This window comes from Blennius ocellaris (genome assembly GCF_963422515.1).
Source record: "Blennius ocellaris genome assembly, chromosome: 21".
Taxonomy (NCBI): domain Eukaryota; kingdom Metazoa; phylum Chordata; class Actinopteri; order Blenniiformes; family Blenniidae; genus Blennius; species Blennius ocellaris.
Window position 1 is genome coordinate 5,684,995 of NC_137670.1, and position 20,615 is coordinate 5,705,609.

At 47.6% G+C, this 20,615-nt stretch overlaps 4 protein-coding genes across 4 annotated transcripts; 2 read left to right on the forward strand and 2 right to left on the reverse strand.

Moving 5' to 3' along the window:
* Window positions 1-418: 418 nt before the first annotated feature.
* Window positions 419-2,576, forward strand: ankrd22 (ankyrin repeat domain 22). Its single transcript, XM_080517632.1, has 6 exons — window positions 419-455; window positions 1,622-1,813; window positions 1,895-2,002; window positions 2,079-2,156; window positions 2,305-2,403; window positions 2,488-2,576. The coding sequence occupies exons 1-6, from the start codon at window positions 435-437 to the stop codon at window positions 2,563-2,565; spliced, it is 576 nt and encodes a 191-aa protein (XP_080373758.1). The 5' UTR covers window positions 419-434; the 3' UTR covers window positions 2,566-2,576.
* Window positions 2,577-2,613: 37 nt separating this feature from the next.
* lipf (lipase, gastric) lies at window positions 2,614-9,186 on the reverse strand. Its single transcript, XM_080516614.1, has 11 exons — window positions 9,122-9,186; window positions 8,840-8,968; window positions 7,728-7,839; window positions 6,199-6,397; window positions 5,893-6,002; window positions 5,670-5,806; window positions 5,054-5,200; window positions 4,898-4,969; window positions 4,741-4,809; window positions 3,958-4,068; window positions 2,614-3,827 (listed from the first exon to the last, which is right to left on the reverse strand). Exons 2-11 carry the CDS (start codon window positions 8,963-8,965, stop codon window positions 3,705-3,707), a joined length of 1,206 nt encoding a protein of 401 aa, XP_080372740.1. The 5' UTR covers window positions 8,966-8,968; window positions 9,122-9,186; the 3' UTR covers window positions 2,614-3,704.
* Window positions 9,187-10,513: 1,327 nt separating this feature from the next.
* Window positions 10,514-12,738, forward strand: rnls (renalase, FAD-dependent amine oxidase). The gene is made up of 7 exons (XM_080517375.1): window positions 10,514-10,751; window positions 10,831-10,936; window positions 11,340-11,482; window positions 11,582-11,740; window positions 11,871-12,044; window positions 12,114-12,289; window positions 12,362-12,738. Exons 1-7 carry the CDS (start codon window positions 10,634-10,636, stop codon window positions 12,512-12,514), a joined length of 1,029 nt encoding a protein of 342 aa, XP_080373501.1. The 5' UTR covers window positions 10,514-10,633; the 3' UTR covers window positions 12,515-12,738.
* An 8-nt stretch (window positions 12,739-12,746) lies between these two features.
* On the reverse strand, window positions 12,747-20,444 carry ptenb (phosphatase and tensin homolog B). The gene is made up of 9 exons (XM_080517374.1): window positions 19,833-20,444; window positions 19,061-19,145; window positions 18,929-18,973; window positions 18,808-18,851; window positions 18,488-18,726; window positions 17,763-17,904; window positions 17,511-17,677; window positions 16,785-17,012; window positions 12,747-16,707 (listed from the first exon to the last, which is right to left on the reverse strand). The coding sequence occupies exons 1-9, from the start codon at window positions 19,912-19,914 to the stop codon at window positions 16,519-16,521; spliced, it is 1,221 nt and encodes a 406-aa protein (XP_080373500.1). The 5' UTR covers window positions 19,915-20,444; the 3' UTR covers window positions 12,747-16,518.
* Window positions 20,445-20,615: the final 171 nt, after the last annotated feature.

Below are 20,615 nucleotides of genomic sequence, written 5' to 3' on the forward strand. Positions count from 1 at the left end.
ACTATATATGAAACCTGAAGAGCTGTGTCAGCCTCATTTTAAAGGTCCAGTGTGTTTTTCGGCTGCAGTTGTATTAAATTTGATGTAAAGTCACAAAGTGGCTCTTTTGGTCAAAAAGGTTGCAGACAAGTGTCCGAGAGATTTATCTAACAGAAAAAACAAAACCAAAAATAATAAAAAAAAAAACAAAAAACAAAACATATACTGTGGTGTCAAAGTAGACACCAATAAAAATCATAAAATTGTGAACAATGACAGATTTAAATCCGATAAACACATTTCTGAAGAAATAGTCCACAATGTGCGTTAAACCAGCATGACGTCACATCACGTGACCAAATCAACATAACCCTATTTTATAGTGAAATACGCAGGAGGAAGTAATAATCCAGGTATGACGGGGCAGTCACGTGTCCAGGTGTGTCGGAGCTGTCATGGGCCTCGTGTATTCCGAGGTAAGCGACTCTTTTTTTTCTTTTCTTTTCTTCTCTTTGACGTTTTCAAACGGAGACAAACAGATGTGTTGTAACTGATACCACGTTTCCATTTCCACGTGAGGTTAAGTTCAGCTGGAAGGAAAAAAAAATCGCAAGAACTTTAAAAAAAGGTTGTCACGTCGTTTTTCCTTTGCAGATTACATCCAAACTCACGTTACACCCACACACACACACACACACTATTATGTCTCAACTACACTACAGAACATTAATCGCACAAGTTTCAGTTTATTTTAGTTTAAAACTAAATCAAACCTCACACCTGCTGGTTTCTTCTGTGGTATGTTTACAATGTCAGTCACAATCAACACACAAAACAAAAGTATTATGCAACAGCCAAACATTACACAACACAGCGACACAACACACTACACACTATGTCACTACACCATGCAAAATCACCCGTCATGGGATAACTTTACATTGCAAGTAAAAAAATCACTGCAGGCTTCTGTGGCTGAGTTTTGAACTCACTGACATCAAACACACTACACAATATTACACTTTGTGAGAAAACATGACTGAAAAATTGTTGTTCAAAACAAAATCAAACCTGATTTCATTTATGGTACATGTCCTATCTCACTGATAATCAACACACTGCACATCATTACACAACACTATATTAAACTGTATTGCAATCCATTACACTGTACAACATTATCCTGCACTACACAACTTTACACTCCACAACATTACACTACATTACACTACTATGTGTATAACTCTTCTGCTCATGTGACTCATGGGGTTCAATTCCAGAGCCCCATGATTGTTGTTTTTTTTTGTTTGTTTTGTTTTGTTTATTTACTTTTTTGGGGGTTTCATTTTTAAAATCGCAACATTTCTTTCCACTTTTATGCTCTTGATAGTAGGATATATATATATATATATATAGCTATAAAAGAGACATCCTTTATCGCACTGCTGCTATTATGTCTCAATAACATCCTGGTGTTTGGTCCCAATTATTTTCTATTATCTTTTCATACTAAAGATAACACTGTCCGCTTTTCAAACTGCTCCCAAAACACATTTCCACTCCTCGTCTCCATATCTTGCCAACTCTTCGTTCGATTATTGACGACTCTCCTGACCTTCTGTCCGCCCCCGTCACACGTAAGCCGGCCTGCCAGGCAGCGTACGACGGAGACGTCCATCAGTTGTACGAGCTGCTGAAAGTCGACCCGTCCCAGATCAACGTTCAGGAGGAACATAACGGAGACACGCCCCTCATCGCCGCCTGCCGCCGCGGCAACCTGGGAACGGTCAAATATCTCCTGGAACACAAGGCCGACATCCACCGAACCAATAAGGTGTCTCCTATTGGTGATGTCATCACATTGTCGTCATCAAATGCCAATGAAATCAATAACTGACTTCTGCCCCGCCTGTAGAAAAAGAGGACGTGTGTCCACCATGTCTCCCGGAAGACCTTCTCCCTGCTGGACTACCTGACGATCGCCATCCTGATGCCCGTCGTGCTGCTCGGATACTTCCTCATGGTAACCACGACAGCTAGTCCCTCAGCCGATCAGCAGCCCAGACGACGTCGGCCTGACGCGCTTTCTTGTGTTGCAGCTGCAGAAGCAGCGCAAGAGTGCGTCTCTGATGGAGGCTCTGCTCAGGGCCAATGCCAACGTCAACGCCGTCGATCTGGTGAGTCGACACGCGGTTTGCACCAAGTCTTCATTGACCTCACAGGCCTCAGCTCACATCCTGACCATTTTAACCTGGACAACTGGTGTGTGCCGTCCAGCAAACCCCTGACAGTAACCCGGTGGGTTCTTTTTTTTTTTTGGTGCAGCAGGGAAACACGCCGCTTCACTACGCCTGCCAGAGAAAAAACCACCATCTGATTCCTCTTCTGCTGAAGTGGAAAGCCAAAACCAGCCTCAAAAACAAAGTATGGACAAGACACCAGCCCACACGGCGACACGTTCTGCACAGCAGCCACAATCACAGGTTCAATGCCCGTCTTCTTTTTCAGGACGGAGAAACTCCAATGGACATCGCTAAAAGACTGAGGTTCAACAAGATCATCGTCATGCTGAGGAAGCGTTACTGAGGGAGCCGGGGGGGGGGGGGGGGGGGGGTTATAGAGTACAGACGGGTGAGATGGGATGCTGTAGTGGAAAGGCAAAGGGAGCAGGTAAGGGACAGATGGTCGTGTCGTAGTGGAGACACAGGGAAAGATTGTCAGTGTTACATAGGACAGATGTTGTGATGGCGTTACAGGGGGACAGATGGGGGAGTTACAAAAGACAGACCGGGATATGTGATGGTTTTAAAGGACACACATCTGGGTTTTTTTACAGGGGACAGACGATGGCGTTACACAAGAGATGGGGATGTTACAGAGGACAAATGGGAGGACAGAGAGACAGATGGGAGATATTCCAAAGGACAGACGATGGTGCTATAGAAGACAGACAGGGGACATATGATGGTGTTACCAAGGACAGACATGGAATAGATTGGAACGTTACAGAGGACAAACCACTGTATTTACCAAATTCTTCCGAATCGCCACACTCCTGACAGATCGGTGAGACAAAGTGACGATGCGCATAAGTTTGCGACACCGCGGAACAATATTGGTGACCGTGCGTAATGATTCGTGATGATCCGCCACCGTTTCCTGCTGTTACTTATATATATATATATATATATATATAAAATTTAGGTCAAAATCGTGATCCGTGGTCAGGAATTGAGATTCGTGACATTCCTTCCTTCTCGTAATGAGTAAACGCACCTTAAGTTACACTAACAGCCATGAGCACTTCCTGTTTATTAACTGTCCAGCTCAACTTGGTTGACGCTCCCTAATGCTAAGCTTACTAACCATCTATCACATCCCATTTGTTTTGAATTACAAGAAACATTAAAATAAACCGAAAAAGAATGTTTTTATGAAAGTCCTCGTTTAACATTTCAAATATGTCAATAAAGCAAATCCAAGCAGCACAATGTGATTTATTTGGCTCCTCCCATATCCGTCATCAGCTCCACTGACCTCTGGTTGACACCTATTTATGCATACTATTATTTTAATAGCATTGTTACATATTCACTTCTGTTTGGCTTGCTCAATGAGAGCTTCCTTGTGTAAAAGCAGCACAGACTCGAGGTTTAAAAATGGTGTTGATTTTAATGTGGTGGGTTTTAAAGTTAAGAGCTTTAAAAAGAGGTGTGACGGGTCATCTAGCGATGCTCCTGCAGCAGCTTCAGGATGTAGGGGAACATCTCCTGAGGAGCGTCCAGACCCCAAATAAAGTCCAGGTGGTCCCAGTGTTCAATGTATCGATGAAAGACCAAGTTTGGCACCTGCACAAAAGCACAAACGTTCCTTTTCAATCTTTACTTGATTCTTCTGCATGCGTTCATGCATCTGCTGCAGTGCCTCGACTGTCCACCAGGTGCTGCTGTGCTCCCAGCAGTCTTCTGACTGACTCACCTGAGTGAGGAGGACGGCCATGTCTTTAGGATCCGCCAGCGTGTCATGGCCCCCTGAAAACAGGGCGGTGGGCACCTTCATGTCCTGGACGTGGTACTGAGGTGGAGTGGACTGAGCAGAGGCCACAGAGAACACAGAGACGGTCAACAAAGACACTGTTCACACGTTCAAATATGAATCAGTCTGGGTCTCTTTTGGTTTCTGGACTCTGATGAGTCGACTCGTGCCCCCCGATTTCAGGCCGAGCAACTGAAATCAACCCAGAGCAGATGAAAGTTTCTACACCATGTCATGCACCAACTGCAATGTGTTCTCCTGTAGTCCAAGGAGGTCTGCATTATGGACTACCACCTGACGTCCGACCCCTAATCATGGGTCTCATATATGGCTGCAGCTCAACGAATGAGAATATCAATAAAAAGCCGACTTATTCCAGTGATTCAATTCAAAAAAGGGGAACATGATTCATTCATTGTCATGGGAACCTGGAGCGAGAAGCTGTCATAACGTCTACTGAAAAGAGGGCTGGAGGTTCTGTGGGTTCACTAGAACTTGATTGCAGCGTGGAGGCGCTCAACTTCTTTGTCATTTTTAGATGCTTCAATTCGAGGCTACTTCTCTCACCATGAAGCTACTAACTGAAACAATGAATATCTTTTAGCCCTTCGAACAGAATATGAGTTACTAGTGTCAACTAGCGATATGAGGTTGGCCGGGCACTGCTTCTGGCCACTGATCCTTTTACTCTGCTAACTGAGGATGTATATAGGAATCTAGACTCACCTGGTTGTAGTGCTTCATGTTTCCTGCAGCTCCGAAGTCAAAGGCCATGAGTTTCCCACTGTGAACAGCCTGCAAGCAACACAGACCCAAACCGATTCAGACATTCCTCCTCTTTACACCAACGATGTCGGACAGAAGGTGCTCGTAGACATGTTACCTGGGACCAGTGGATCATGTTCTGGACAGACGTCCCTGCAGGACAGTGAGTGGTGTAGACTGGAGTCCGACTCTGGAACAAAACGCACACGTCAGTCAGACAAATCACCACAGATTGCGATCTTTCATAATCAAAAAGGGAAAAAAAAGAACCAACCACATTGAGGTTTTTCTCATCGAAGCCACAGAGGACAAAGAAGATGTTCCCACACACTTGCTTGAGCACCGTTTTCCCACACACGTGTTCCGCAAACCACTCGATCATGTGACTTTGAGGGAGGAAGTCCCGCTTACCAAAGACATCCTGCAGGGAACGAAACATCAACCACAAGCCGTCAACACAAGGTGAAACAAAGTGTAACAAACACAACTCATAGAAACTTTGACGTGTTTGGTCATGTGACTGGTCATTGCTGGGTCATGTGACAGGTTAGGTCAATGTTGGGTCACGTGACTGGTTTGGTCAATGTTGGGTCACGTGACTGGTTAGGTCAATGTTGGGTCACGTGACTGGTTAGGTCATTGTTGGGTCACGTGACTGGTTAGGTCAATGTTGGGTCACGTGACTGGTTAGGTCAATGTTGGGTCCCGTGACTGGTTAGGTCAATGTTGGGTCCCGTGACTGGTTAGGTCATTGTTGGGTCCCGTGACTGGTTAGGTCAATGTTGGGTCCCGTGACTGGTTAGGTCATTGTTGGGTCACGTGACTGGTTAGGTCAATGTTGGGTCCCGTGACTGGTTAGGACAATGTTGGGTCACGTGACTGGGTGTTACCCAGATAATGTTGTCCGGCAGGATGGCCATTTTGGTCATGGGGCTGCCGGTGAAGGCGACCGTCGCGACTGGAGCCAACCCAACAAACATCTTGATCTTGCTGGCGAGCTCCGGCAGCGTGGAGAACGCTATGAATGCTGGGAAACGGGTAAAAGTGGATTAAATACCAGATAGGAACCGTGTGACAGTTGGATCTTGAAATGGAAGCGGAGCACTGCGTTACCGATCGTGGTTCCCTGAGAGTGTCCCACGTAGAAAATCTGTTCCTCGCCGGTCATCTTCAAAACGTAGTCCACTGCAGCCGGAAGGTCCTTCAAAGCCAACTCGTCGTAGCTGCAGCCAACCACAGAGCATCTTCATCATTAGCATTAACGTCACAACCATCATCATCACCATCGTCATTCCATTCAACCTTGTTTCTATTGTACCACACGTGTTTATTTTATTTTTTTGTCTGTTGTTCTCCGTTCCCTTCGTTTAGCTTCCAGTGTCCCTTCAGGCCCAACATGGATCTGGCCTGTGCCGATACCTGAATGCCCAGAAGTCGTCCTCCTCCGGGCTCAGGCTCCGGTGTTTCCTGGACCAGGTGTTTCCTCTGCTGTTCCCGATCCACACGTCGTAACCAGCGTCTGCCAGCACGTAGCCCAGACCGGTGTCTGGAGGGTTGGTGATGAAGTTACTCCCGGCGGCCAGCAGGCCGTGCTGCAGGAAAACCACCGGCTTTGGGCCTGTAGAACCAGAACCAGGAAAGGAAGCGTTAAACAGACCCGCGGGATACCAGAGCGAGGGGTGGGTGTACAAGAAAAGTAGAGTTTTCAGCCCCAGGTACACCATCGACCCGTTCACAGGGACAAGTCTGGTTATTGACAACTCCAAAGTTTAAAATATGAAGACAGAGGGGTCAGTGTCCGTGTGTCCCAGGGCCCAGACGTGAAACTACAAAAGTAAATACTGCTAAATCATAATCTATGTTCAGACTTTTCACATTATACACACACTTAATGTAGGGAAAATTATTGTGCATCTAAATTGGAAGGCTGCAAGTCTGAACCCCCATCTGTCCAGAGGTCAAAGTGTGTAATTATACAACGATTTCTACCTTTATAAAGGGAGTTTTTACTTTCCTTGTTGGGGTTTTCTCTGTAAAAGTGCTTTAAAATTACTGTTGTATTTGGCACTCGCCAAATAAAATGGAACTGAATTGAATGGGACTAAAATTGCGCTTAGTGGACTGTTATTCCTGCTGTATAAGTGATCTCCATTTACCATCAACTTGGATTGGGATACAGATAGTACACAAATGTATTCTTCTTTCAAACCAGAGTATACTGATCAACTTGTCAAACTCTGGCTGAGCTGTTATTGTCTGCTCCTGAACTTAGATAAAATGGAAACTGTTATATTTGGCTTAAACCACCTGAGAGAAAAATTATCCAACCATCTAGTAACCCTGGATGGTATTCATTTTGACCTCCTTACCACTGTGAGGAACCTGGGAGTTATTTTTGACCAGGATTTATCCTTCAACTCCCACATTAAACCAGACTGCTTTTATTCCCCTTTGTAATATTTCTAAAATTAGAAATACGCTGACTCAAAATGACACTGACAAATATATCCGTGCAGTTGTTTCTCCTAGATGAGACTGTTGTAATTCATGATTACGAGTGTGAGAAAATTGTTTTAAAAATCCAACCGATTCGAAATGCTGAAGTGAAAGGAGTGACAGTAACAGATCACTTCACACTTCTTCAGTGGCTTCCTGTGAAATCAAAAATAGCATTTTAACTTCTTCTTTTAACTTTTCTAGCACTTAGCAACCAGGATCCAGCGTATCTTAAACAGCTGTTAGTCCCATATTACATAATAAATGGCAATATGAAATTGCAATTACATGCTTTCGCGCAGCTCTATTGGAGACACAAACGTCCTCATTGACACACAGATGTTGTCAAGGGAAAACAAATGACCCATAAAATGTCTTAACAGACATACAAACAAGTAAAAGCTGCCACAAAGACACACAAACAATCACAAAAAGACTTTGTCGTCACATACCTGCGCTGCGTTTTATTCCGCTGGGAATTCTGTTGATGGTCAGAATGTATCCATCCTCGGTTTCCACCTCGTGTTCCTCTGCAGGGTAACCCCACCTCCTGATGATCTCTGACTGCACGCACAGACAAACAACAACAACAACAACACAATCTAAATATACAGCAACACAATATCCTTCTAATAAATGATGAATGTCTGTTATTTATTCGTGGAAATATGTAAACTGCTCCGTTCTATCTGAGGAATCTTCCTTTATATCTACTTGTTTAAATCCAAGGACGAATCATTTGAATATGTGAACTGTTCCTATACTGCTCCATAAATCTTTAAACTGTGTGAATGACTCCTTTAAAATGGTGAACCAAGTTTTTCAATATGTGAACAGTTTTGTTTGTTTTTTTACATTCTTGAGCTGTTCTTTTATATCTATAAGCTGATATAGTTGAGACATTTCATTTTTCCTGTTAATAATTACTGAACTGTCAAATACCCGCCGGGCCTTTTCTTCTTATCTCCATATCTGCTGCTTGAAAATATTTTTTGCGCATATTTATGCACACTTACCTCTACAGTTGTACCCATTCACGGGTTTATTGTATATTGATGACGTGTTTTATAGTAGAGTGTTCATCTTTTTCTGCATGAGGCATATTGGATATTAAGAACTGTTCCATTAAATATGTGACCTTTAGGCAGACTGTGACTCAGCTGATAGAGTGAGTTGTCTCTTGATCGCAATGTTTCAGTTCCCCATCTCTCACTTTCCTGATGACCAAGTGTCCTTGAGCTGATCCCCAGATTATTCCCAACAGATGGATCGAGCTTTAGGTTGCGGTTCCTTTATATCAGTGATCTGTTCCTTAAAAAGTTACAGTGATGAAGCCGACAAAAAAGTTGAATCGCCTCCTGGTGGTTAGTTGCAACACTGAAAACAGATTTTTAATTTAAAAAAAATTAACTAAAAGATATTATTCTATTACTGAAGGTTCCATAATTATTACTATATTTTGTTTGTCGAGGGGAAATGGCCCTTACAGTGTCTGCAGAGAAATAAAGGTGTCTCTTGAACAAATGTAGTCATCGTGACCTTTGAGCTCAAATACTGTACTCACGATGTTCATGTGCACTTCAGGGTCCAGCTGGTGCCGCGGGTCTCCATAGTGTCGATGTCTGTAAACATCTGGCCTGCTGTGGACGAGGGCAGAGAGCACCAGCACACACACCGACACACACAACATTGTCTGACACACACACAAGCAAACACACACAAGCATCAGCTCGTTGATCGTTTTCGGCTCCTCGGATTAGATTCCGCTTCATTAAATCGCATTTCAAGTTGAATTTTCACTCTACGCCGGCAATGATCTGGTAATAAGCCGGTTAATAATGCTCACCTGTGCTCCTCTCCCTCCTCTTCCTCTTCTGATCAGTCGGACACAAACTTCAGAGCAGCTGAGTGGTCACGTGACACCAGAGGGCGGACCGTCACCTGATTGGTTAGCGCGACACTCCCCGAGCAAATCGATTGATGAACTCAACCGATTTAAAGTTCATTTTCAGATAACGCCTCGACACCACACTGAAGAACTACAGTGACCTCATCATTTATGGACCACTGATCTATAAAAAATGTTTTATGTTTGCAGTTAGTCATTGAAAACAGTGATGACGGGGGATCTGCTCTGATTCAGGATCAAACCATGGCTCTGTTGTGTAACACATCAACTATAAAAATGTTCTAAATTATACTTATACAAAAGAACAATTCCATATACTGTTTCAGTATTTAGAATTAAATGGAAATACTTTATTATTCCCAGAGGAAAATTCTTTGTGGAGTTGCAAGTAAGTAATATGAAATATTAATACATACAGGCCTCAGTGGTGACTGGTATAAGAGTGGAATATGAAACGAAGAGAAAAACAAAATAAACACTATTTAAAAATAGGCCATACCACCTTGGGAGTGCCCCACGCCGTCAGATCCCGGAAGCTACGTGAGGTAGGGTCTGGTCAGTACCGTGATGGGGGCCAGTGAGGGAACACTAGGAAGCCTGGGTGAATTTAATATGAGTGCTAGGTGGTGGTCAGAGGAGGTAGAGTGGCAACCTCTCTTCTGTCAGTCTGCTCCAGGGCAGCTGTGGCTACATCTGTAGTTTACCACCATTGAGTCTGGAGTGAATAAATAATGCAATGTAAAGCATCTTTGAGTCGCCAAGAAAAAAGGCGCTATATAAAACATATGCATTATTATTATTATAAAATTATAAAAGCAAGTGAAATGGATATTCAAACAAGTAAATGGACTTAAATGTCATTAGTTGTCGTTTAAGCAAATATAAACCAACATCACTTTGCTGAAATTTGATTGGTGCAGAATTTTCCACTGCATTGTTTATATATACATATAGATAAATCAGGGACAAAAACATGTTTTAAAAATACTGACTACGATGTCAATATCCACATTTTAATAAATGGGATGCAAACCAGACAAATCTAGCATTGGAATTTTGATATTTTACAGTTTTGCTTGTGAGCAAAAGCTTCATTTATTTATGATCTGAACAACCTAATCAGTTCTTAAAGGTCCAAATAGCAATATAACATTAACATGAAAAATCAATTCAAACATGTTTAAATTTTCCAAATATTTTTAACGACTGATTTAGTGAAAGCGCTAATTAATGAAATGAAAATATAATTTTGCCGCCTCTAAACCGAATGTGGCGTAGGAATTGCCTTTAACCCGGAAGTTCCGGTAGTGTTTGTTTACCCTCCCTGTGTCTCCCGTTTGGTAACAGTGGGGGCGGAGTTAACTTCTCCTGCCGAGGACTCGAACCCATGCCGGTCTGCCTCCGTGCCTCTCGCCCAGTCTGCATCCCGGTCCGGCTCCGGTGTGAGACATGTCCCGGGTCCTGATTGTCGGTGCCGGCCTGACGGGCAGCCTGTGCGCGTGCCTGCTGAGAAGGGAGCTGCAGAGCAAAGTCCACATCGTGGTATGGGACAAATCCAGGGGTGCAGGTCAGTGACGTCCCTCATGTCAATTGTCTCCGCCAGGTTTGGAATTAAAGTTCACCCGTCGTCGCGTCTCTCGCCTCAGGTGGCCGCATGTGCACCAGTCGGTCCCCAGACCCCTCGTCTCACCCTGCTGACCTGGGAGCTCAGTACATCTCCACCACACCTGCCTACGCTCAGTCCCACCACAGGTACCACACACCTGGACACACCAACATCAATTACCACCACACACCTGAACACATCACCACCAATTACCACCATGCACCTGAACACATCACCACCAATTACCACCATGCACCTGAACACAACACCAATTACCACCATGCTCCTGAACACATCACCACCAATTACCACCATGCACCTGAATACAACACCACCAATTACTACCACCATGCAACTGAACACATCACCACCAATTACCACCATGCAACTGAACACATCACCACCAAGCTCCTAAATGCATCACAACCAACCACCACTGTGCACCTGGATGCATCACCACAATATACCTCTACATGACACCACCTGAAGGCCTCATGAGCACCGACTGGACTGAACTGTGCGTGTGCGTGCGTGCGTGTGCGTATGTAGTTTCTACTCCGAGCTGCTGGCTGCAGGCGTCCTGAAGCCCCTCGACTGTCACATTGAAGGTCTGAAGCAGAGGGACGCCAGCTGTGACTACGTGACGCCACTGGGCATGAGCAGTTTGGTCAAACACTTCCTCTCCGAGTCTGGTAAACACCCACCTGACGCATCACACCAAACGACCTGATGCTGACTACCCACACTTGACTCCAAACTCAGTCCTGACAGCTCGTGTCTCCGTCCTTCAGGGGCTGATTTGGCCTTCGAGCGTCACGTGACTGGAGTGTACCGCCGCGGTGCATCATGGGAGGTGAAGAGGAAAGCGGGAGAGAGCGAGACGTTTGATGCCGTGGTCCTGACGATGCCCGTCCCTCAAATCCTCCAGCTGGAGGGGGATGTGAGACCCTGTGAGAGCCTGAAACACACACACACACAGTGAACACACAGTGTGTGTTCTTGAGTGATCAGAGAGGAAGCTTCAGTTTGCAATTGCGTGTTGAAAGACTTGCCCGTCTGTGTCCCCCGTCTCCCCCTCAGTGCTGTCTGACCAGCAGCAGCAGCAGCTGGACGGTGTCGTCTATTCGTCGCGATTCGCCCTCGCCCTTTTCTTCTCCCCGGACGCCGTCTTCAGCTTCCCGTGGGGCGCCCGATACTTCACAGAGAGTGGCTGCATTCGCTACATCGCCGTGGATCCCAGGAAGAGCAGTTTAGGTGCGTCTCACTCGTCTTTCTCTCTCTCTCTCTCTCTCCCCTCCAAGTCTCACCCGTCTGTCCCCTCAGATCCCGCCGGCCGCGGTCCGTCCCTGGTTGTCCACACCAGCATCCCGTTTGGCGTGGAACACTTGGAGGAGGACAAGGAGGCGGTCCAGTCAATCATCTTGCAGGAGCTCTACAGGCTGCTTCCTGATCTGCCTCAGCCAATCGGTACCAAGTGCCACAAGTGGCGCTACTCCCAGGTGGGCCGGTTGTCCGTCGTACGTAACCCCCCCCGCTGTAGGGAGCCGTCCACTCACGTTCCCTCTCTCCAGGTGCTGACCACAGTGCCAGACTGTCCGGGTCACATGACCCTCCTGAACCGACCGCCCCTCGTCTGCGGCGGCGACGCCTTCACCCACTCCAACTTCGACGGCTGCGTGGAGTCGGCGCTGAGCCTGCTTGGAGCACTGAAGAGCTCGCTGTGAGGTCATCAAGAATGCCCTCCCCGACACTTAACCGGCCAGTCGGACGTTTGTTAGTGACGTCGCACGCATGAAGGTTTCCATTTCCACTTTTGAATAAATTTCAGCGTTTGAAGAAAACCTGTATTGTCATTTCCACTCGAGTCCATCGAGCTGCTTTGACTGCTCTGGATTGGAGGCAGACATTACAGGGGTTGGAATGGTCCCACTGGTAACCATGGTTATGTTAGGGCGCGGGGGGGTTCACCGTCGCATTGGGGTGCGACTGTTGCTATAAGTTAGTGGTTCCCAACTGGGGAGGACGCAAAGTCTTACAGTCGAGTCTGCATTTACATTCAAAGTATTATTCATTTTGAAATTATTTTTTTTGTTAATGTTTATAAACAAAGTGAGCAGCTGGAAAAAAAATGGAAGATGGATAAATCGGTCAAAAAGAAAGAAAAGAGCATGGCTTCGCCGAACAGCACACACCGTCGAGACAGACAAACAACTGTTTATAAATAGTTTATTCACCTTTACAGTGTTTTTATTCCATTATAAAACCAAGTGGCATGTGTGTATACTAGTGTGTGTGAGTTCTGAGTCACTGAAATCAACAACAGATGAAAAATAAATTTTGTTCTCCTGAAATGAAGCCGGTTGGAATTCAGAACCAGGTCTGTCAGAACCCCCCTCCCTCCGTCCCACAACGGGTCGTCCGTCCCTCACTGAGTGGGCTGAAATGTTTGGGACAATCACAGCTAATAATGAAAGAGAACTTTTTTCTTTTTTTTTCTTTTAAGCTTTCAGACCAATTTCTTAAACCTAAAAAAAAATGTTTTAAACCTCAAACACTGATTGTCCAATCACAGTTTAGCAGAAGTGAATGGAGTTATTCTGCCGACACTGGCCTCCTTAACCACGAATCCAGTAAAACATTTGATCTTCCTCAAACTTTTGAGTAACGGACTTTTTTTTTTGTTTTTGCCCCCGACAGACGTGGTTGATGTGAGCGACTTTTAAGCGACAGTTGGACTCGTGGATCCAAAGGGATGGTTCTTTATGTGGCAGTCACACGACTCGCACGATGATTATATCTGAAAAGCTCAACAGACACTCCCCAAGGTCTGAAATGTGAAACTAATAAACCTGCATCTGTAAGCGGAGGGAACCACACGAGCACACCTGAAGGCCAAAACGTACTGGAAATAAAAAACATTTTTTTTTAAAAAAAGAAAGAAAATGTCAGTGTGAGCTTTATTTGGCAAGTTTGGTGACGCGATGTAAACAGAAAAGCTGAAGCAAAGATTGGTTCATTAACAAAATTAAGTAACGACTTCCAGTGCCGACGGATTGAGCCGAGTCAGCGCATGAAATACAATTAAAAGAAGGGGGAAAAAAAAAAAAAAAGCCTCGTCATAGCTTCACTCTGGTTCAGTTAAGTATTTTTTGATATTCCTGACACTCGTGATTGAAAATCTGTGGTGAAAAAGATCGCAGCACCGACCTGAAAGCTACGTTGGGGACATCAGCAGTTTGCCGACGGCACGTGCATTGGATTGATGTTCACGTAGCCTCCTTTTTTCTTCTGGAATAAACCTGACATTTACCTAATAAATCCAATGTATTAAGATTAAATGAGCTCTGGAGCCACGGAGACCAAAAGATAACGTGGGTTTCTTCTCACTGTGTCTCTTGTACAGAAACTATCCAATGAAAACGGTCAACGCTATATTTTCTAACAACGACCGTATGGGAGGTTTCACTCATGACGACAGCAATACGTTTGTACCAGAAAGAAGATTGTACGCGAACTCGTTGACAGGAACCACCCAGTCGTCCGTTCGACCGATTCCCTACAGATCTGAATGGGACTCCTCATTCGGTCCGATAGCACCAAACAGGACCAAAGACCGGAAGCGTAGCGGTTCGGTTGCCTCGGGAATGACGGAGCGAACAAAGCACCATGGAGGAACTCAGGCTAGCTTAGCACCGAAAAATTCACCACAATGAGCTGTTAACACCGAGACAAGGGAGCATACAGAATGCAGCTTATAGTTTACAGACTCGCACACTCCAAACTCGTGGAGACTGGAGGAGGTGTGCGTGAATCCACAGAGTGTTCTGAAGTTAATCAAGGATCGCCAACTGCTGGAGCCCAAAGAACAACCGGTGAAGACCACGGGAATATCAAGGGAGCCACCATGAAGCAACATTATTCTCTTCACACGGGATCCGTTTCAGGGTCTTACTGAGCATTGAAGCGTCTGAGAGATAACCTTCCTGTACAACACCAACTCTGGATCCGAATCATGGAGCAGAGTGCGTCCGATCGGACCCAAAAAAAACAGCAAGAACGATCGGCCACGGCAGGTCCGTGAACCCAGATCGTGCACGAGGACTCAAACGTCGACCCGCCAGATACCTGGAGACCACAGATACCCCAGACAACCGTTACCGATGCCCCAGATCCAGATCACTGACGTACTCGCTTCTATTGCAGTATGAAAGTCGACACTCGGAAACAGTTAAAGAAAGTTTGGCGACGCTTCACCGGACTAGAAAGTAGAAACTGTCGGATTCGAGTTAAGCTTGATCGACGTCGGGCTCCGCGTTCGATCCGACTGGAGCGTCTGCGATGTTCACTTGATACAATTAGACCTTGACGTAAGTAAACATAGCCAGTAAATATGATTAACCATTTATGGAGAGAGCGATTATTCTCGTTAAAAACATCACAAACCAGACACGCAACGGTGCCAAAACCGATGGACCGGGTGTCGTCCAACCAGGGTCCGGACCTGAGCGCTCGGCTGCTGCACAACCGACAACGAGCTTCTGTGGTGCGGCGGCTTCGTCATCGCGACCTCTTGGATGGATCCGACCAAGACGTCGAGCTTCCATTCCCACTAAACGTCCCAAGAAACCACGCGGGTTGCTGACCGCAGAGGATGGAGTACGCCTGCCCAAGGAATGCCAACGGGGCCTTTAAGTGTTCTTTGTAAAGTGCAAACTTCCCCTGCCTCCAGGCACCGCCACGGCCTCAAGAGCGTCGAGAGTTTTACAGCTTCAGAGGAGTTACACCGCGTGTCGCTTCAGGATTGACACAAGCACGACCAAAGGTAGGATTCCTGTAAGTGTACGAGATGACCGGAGGGACCAGAGGGTCCGGCTACAAGGGTGCCGCAAATCGTCTCACCTCGTCGTCGTCACATCCGACAAGTTGAAACTTCTCTCTGTGCGCGAATTCACGTCAAAACCAAACCGTCTCCTTCTACACCGATCGGGCCGATTAAAAACCAAGATCTCCGACGTGAAACGACTCACTGGTGAGTCATCACAATCATGGCGTCATGATGTCAATAAATAATTTGAGGCTCACAGCGAACGCCGAATAAAATCGTTGAGCTGAAAGAAGTCGGGGCTGGTGATGATAAAAAAAAAAAAAAACACACACACACAAAAAAAAAAAGAATAGTTCCACAGAAGGAGTTAGTTTACGCTGACGAATGTGACGTTGACACACAGAAAGAAGAGTCAGCACTACTGAAGCCTGAAGAGCACGGCAGTGACGCAGAGTCTCGTCGTTTCTGCACAGAGTTACTGAACGTGGACAAAGGAAACAAGGATGGAGGGAAAAATTGGCGGCTGAAGGAATTCATCCAACAAACGTGGTGGCGGAAGTCTGTAAAAAGTCGACTTGTCTTTCAGTTTGTTTAGATTCAAGTTTTACTCCTTACATTTTTTTTTCTTTTTTTCTTAATTAACCTGTCCATTTAACGTCTCATTGTCCAACCACATCCATGACCCCGCCCCCCCAGCCCCCCCTCACCTGGTCACTTGATTGTCCAACTGTGAAGCAAGTAAAAGATCCCAAAACCTGGATGGGGGGGGGGGTGGAGGGGGGGTCAGGGTTATCCACTGATTAGAGCTCTTTGAATCCAGAGTCCCAGCAATCAGTTCTTTCACACACACACACGCACGCACGCACGCACGCACACACACACACACACACACACGCAAACACGTCAGACTTTCGTGATCTGATTGTGGTGGTCGTCTTCGAAAGGCTCGTTCTCGGGGTCTGAGTCCGTGGTGTCGGAGTAGCGGTAATGATCCGGCTCGTTGTCGCTGACGTCCGGCGTCACCGAGGCCGACGTGCTGCTGGAGTCACAGTTGGCTCCTTCTTCCACCGTCTTGGTGAAGAACAGCTTCACCTGAGGCACAAACGAGGCGAGCGTGAGCCGGGTGGGCCGACGACGGACCGGACTCCAAGCTTGCGGGGGTGCCTTACCTTGAAGTTGGGGGAGAAGTTTCTGTTGGCCTTGTCCTTGTTGGCCTTGTCCAGGTCGTTCTTGGTCAGAGTGAGGATCAGGTAGTCGCGCTCGTTCGTTTCCATCCCTGTCACCAGCGTCGTTCCCAGGTCCCGGAGGGCCCCGGTGTTGCCGTTCTCCATCTTGTCGGAAGTCTCCTCGGGCCCCGGGATAAAGAAGGTGTTGACCCAGAAGTGAAACATCTTGTCCTGCAGGGGAGGGGAGAAGAGCACGACGGACGGTGAGGACGCCTCTAACCCGCGGTGTTGCAACACCTCTTGTCCAACACCGGAGTGACGCAGGACCGAGAATAAAGCCCAGCGACATACTTTAACTGGAGATATTCTCAACCAATGAGAGCAACCCGTGAAGCCAAGACTTCTTACAGGACAGCTACACAAATAATTGTACACACGTGGGTGTTTTAAAAACTACCACAATCATGAGACGATAAACGTATCAACTGAATAAGACTGAGTCGGTCCGGAAGGGTTCAGTCAACAAAGCAAACACACCAGAATTAACCAACGGGACTCAGCCTGGAAAGTAGAACTCTGACGTATAAAGACGAACGACTTGAAGAGGATTTCATAAAGACCGGCAGGAGTCTGAACGATAACCAACGACGACGTCTCACTCACAACCGGAGGAAGCCTGTGAGACGCCATCAGAGAGGATTCATGCAAAAAAAAAAAAAAAGGACTCACCTTCTTCATCATTTTATTTTGCTTGTGGAAGAACTCCACCTTGATGTCGCCGCAAACCGGCAGCGGCTGCAGGAACTCAAACAGCATCAGCTTGTCCTCGCGGCGGGTGTGGGCCGGGTTCGACGTGTGGATCTTCACCTTCAGCTGATACACCACAAACTGTGGGTCTGCAGGGAGGAAAAGGGGTGGGGGGGGTCATTAGGTGCCTTGCGAAGGTGGCGGCGGGATGCTGGGGTGGCGGGCGGGACGTACTGCAGGTGCCTCCGGTGAACATGGGGATGGTTTCAAACAGCATCTTGTGGAAGAGCAGAGCCACAGGCTTGTAGTGCAGCTGGGTCCGCAGCAGGAAGCTGTAGTAGACCACGTAGCGCCGCTGACTGGGGATGGTGACGCCCTGAGCAAGAAAACACAGGGGTCAGTCACGTGGGAGGGGGGGTCGGGGGGAGTCGCGGAAACTCCTCGGCTTTAGAGACCTACAGCTACGGAGAATCGCCTGGTTCCTCTGAAAAGTCAAGGATGGAGGACGACGGCTCACAAAAGTCAACGTTATGCACAATTCCAAAAAGTCCACCGTCAAATGACGCTCGGCATCGCGGCGGATTCAAACCCTGAACTGCTCCACCCTTCCGACCCCGAGCGTTTCGTCAGGTCAGCTGATCACCAGGCTGCGTTTTTCCATTCGAAGCTCCTTCACTATGAAACAATCCGCCACTGCACACGGCGCCTTACTTCGGTCTTCTTAAAACCAACCTTTTCTCTCTGACGTTAATGTGTGAGCCGCACTCTAGCTCTGTGTTAAAGTATTAAAGTCCTTTATAAAGAAAGACGGATCGGATAAAAATGTATTTATGGCCCCCTCCCCAAAAAAAGAAACGGCTCTGAAATCAGCTCAAGATGCACAACCAGATCCGGACGAGGTGGACCGAACACTTTGGAGTTCTACGTAACCGACGTCCCCCTGTAACTCTGAACTGTACCTTCTTGTCGCGGGTGCGGACCTCTCCGTAGAAGTCCAGCGCCTCCTGAGCCTCCTGGAACTTGTGGCGGTGCAGCAGGTAGGCGCAGATCATCACGCCGGTTCGACCTTTGCCCGCCTTGCAGTGGATGGCGGCGACGTGCTGCTCGTCTTCGCTCAGCCACTCGTCCAGGTCCTCACAGAACGGACGGATGAGCTCCAGCTGTGGAGGGTTGTGGTCCTCGAACGGGTACTGGGCCACTGCGGGAGACACGGAGAGACCGTGAGCCCCGAGGGGGGGGGGGCGCCGACAACGTTTTCCCGCCCTTAAGAGACGCTCACCTTGACAGTTGAACTTGGACGAGTCGTAATGTCGCTCCGCGCAGCTGCGGAAACAACGATAACGAACATCAGCAACAAGTTAAAAACGGCCTCTTGGCGGTGTGAGAAATGTGGCACTCACAGGTTGTAGATCTTATAGTGGTTCTTGTGCTTCGAGTCTAAAAACCTGAGAGAGCAAGAGAGAGAGAGAACAGTGATGAGAGCGTGGCGATGTAAACGTCTGTCACAAGCTTCGGTCGGACGGGCGGCTCACCTGACCACGTCGTCGATGTTGTTCCGGTAAACGCCCTCCAGCCGCTCAGCAGGAAACCCCATGGCGATGATGTTGGGATAAATATCTGCTCACGGCATTCAGGACCAACACGTCTGCTGCTGCACAAGAAACACAACCTGCCGGAACCTTCAAAGTTTGGTCAACTTTCCGACCCTCTGTCTTTTATTTTCCTACTTTCTGAATAGATTATAAATAAAGCAAACGCAACTAGTGCATTCAGAGACAAATAGAATCCTGCATCGGGTAGAATACCTTGCTGGACGGCATGGGAGTGAAAGCTCCTTCTGTGTGCTGCAGAGCAGCTGACATCTCCTGTTGTGCAGCCAGTGGAAGTCACACCTGTGGGGTTTTTTTTGGTTTTTTTTACACCTTTGTTCAGGTTTATTTCATGAGAGCTATTATCACTACTTAGGAATCACTACTTTGGATCGCCTGGAAATGATCAAATGTTTCCAGATCAGCAAGCACAGACGTGTGATTGTTATTTCTCGGGTGTTTTCGTGTGGCTCAGCATCCTGCAGGTCACTTTACCAGAAAACTTGCACTGCTCCCCGGATGGCTGCTGCAGCAGCAGCAGCTGTAAACGACACAAAGTGACCTGTCTGCGGGGATGAGAGTCTGGATTTATGGACACGCTACTGAAGCAGCGGTGTGTTGCACGGTGACGCTGCCCGCCACGGGCTCGTCCTCGCCGGGCAGCTCGCGTGCTGCGAACCGGGGCGTTACAACAACAACAAAAAAGAAAGGATACATGTGAGGTCCAGGTCGAAGCCGTCCTCCTGATACCGCCGCTTGTTTCGACTGACGATCTCTTTAATCAAAGCCGCAGCCATCGTCTCTGTCGCGGGCCTCCGATGAGGTGAGAAAGGACCGACAGCCCCGCCGCGGCTCCCCCGGAGCCTCCGCCGTCCGACTGCCGAGCTAGCCCGGAGCTAACTAGCCCCGGTCCCCAGTTTATTCACAGTTCTTAGTCCATCAATAAATCAGGACCAGCACTTCGACAATGTTCCGAGAGGACACCGGGAGTCCGACGCTGGGTAAGAATACGGTCCGTTATCCGCCCTCCCCCAGAAGCCCGGTGCAAAAAAACAAAAACAAAAAAAAACAAAAAAAAGACGCTCGCCGGCCTTCAAGAGCCAGAGAGCCCGGCTGTCGGTGCCGTTCTCCGGCTCAAAATATCAAGGAGTCGGGCCCTCCTCCTCCTCCTCCTGCTGCTCCTCCTCCTCCCTGCTCCCGCTGCGGGCCCGGGCTTCCTGGTCCCCGCCCGGAGACCATCCACGGGTCGCTCCTCCGTGCAGAACCGGCCGTCCAAGCGGTACAGGGCAAGACTTGATCCCCGGCCTCGGAGCGCGGCAGAGCTGCCGTGATTAGAAAATCTCCGCCAGACTCTGAGCTGAGCGGCAGGAGCGGCGACGCACGCGTCAAGGCGGCGGCGGGAGCAGCGAGCGACGCACGCGAGACAGCGGCACGAGCGGCGACGCACGCGTCAAGGCGGCGGCAGGAGCGGCGCGCAGCCAGCAGCCTTCAATATAAA

Bases quoted from the DNA above. Each gene is read 5' to 3' on its own strand.
- ankrd22 (XM_080517632.1), top strand. From the start codon at position 435: ATGGGCCTCGTGTATTCCGAG. The intron at 456-1,621 runs GTAAGCGACTCT...GTCACACGTAAG, and splicing joins TGGGCCTCGTGTATTCCGAG to CCGGCCTGCCAGGCAGCGTA. The intron at 1,814-1,894 runs GTGTCTCCTATT...CCCCGCCTGTAG, and splicing joins ACATCCACCGAACCAATAAG to AAAAAGAGGACGTGTGTCCA.
- lipf (XM_080516614.1), bottom strand. From the start codon at position 8,965: ATGTTGTGTGTGTCGGTGTGTGTGCTGGTGCTCTCTGCCCTCGTCCAC. The intron at 6,398-7,727 runs GTATGTGACGAC...CTGGTTCTACAG, and splicing joins CGGAATAAAACGCAGCGCAG to GCCCAAAGCCGGTGGTTTTC. The intron at 4,970-5,053 runs GTTGGTTCTTTT...GTTTTGTTCCAG, and splicing joins ATGAGAAAAACCTCAATGTG to AGTCGGACTCCAGTCTACAC.
- rnls (XM_080517375.1), top strand. From the start codon at position 10,634: ATGTCCCGGGTCCTGATTGTCGGTGCCGGCCTGACGGGCAGCCTGTGC. The intron at 10,752-10,830 runs GTCAGTGACGTC...CTCTCGCCTCAG, and splicing joins GGACAAATCCAGGGGTGCAG to GTGGCCGCATGTGCACCAGT. The intron at 12,045-12,113 runs GTGCGTCTCACT...CTGTCCCCTCAG, and splicing joins TCCCAGGAAGAGCAGTTTAG to ATCCCGCCGGCCGCGGTCCG.
- ptenb (XM_080517374.1), bottom strand. From the start codon at position 19,914: ATGGCTGCGGCTTTGATTAAAGAGATCGTCAGTCGAAACAAGCGGCGG. The intron at 18,852-18,928 runs GTGAGTGCCACA...TTGTTTCCGCAG, and splicing joins CACTATAAGATCTACAACCT to CTGCGCGGAGCGACATTACG. The intron at 17,905-18,487 runs GTACAGTTCAGA...TTTCTTGCTCAG, and splicing joins TCCGCACCCGCGACAAGAAG to GGCGTCACCATCCCCAGTCA.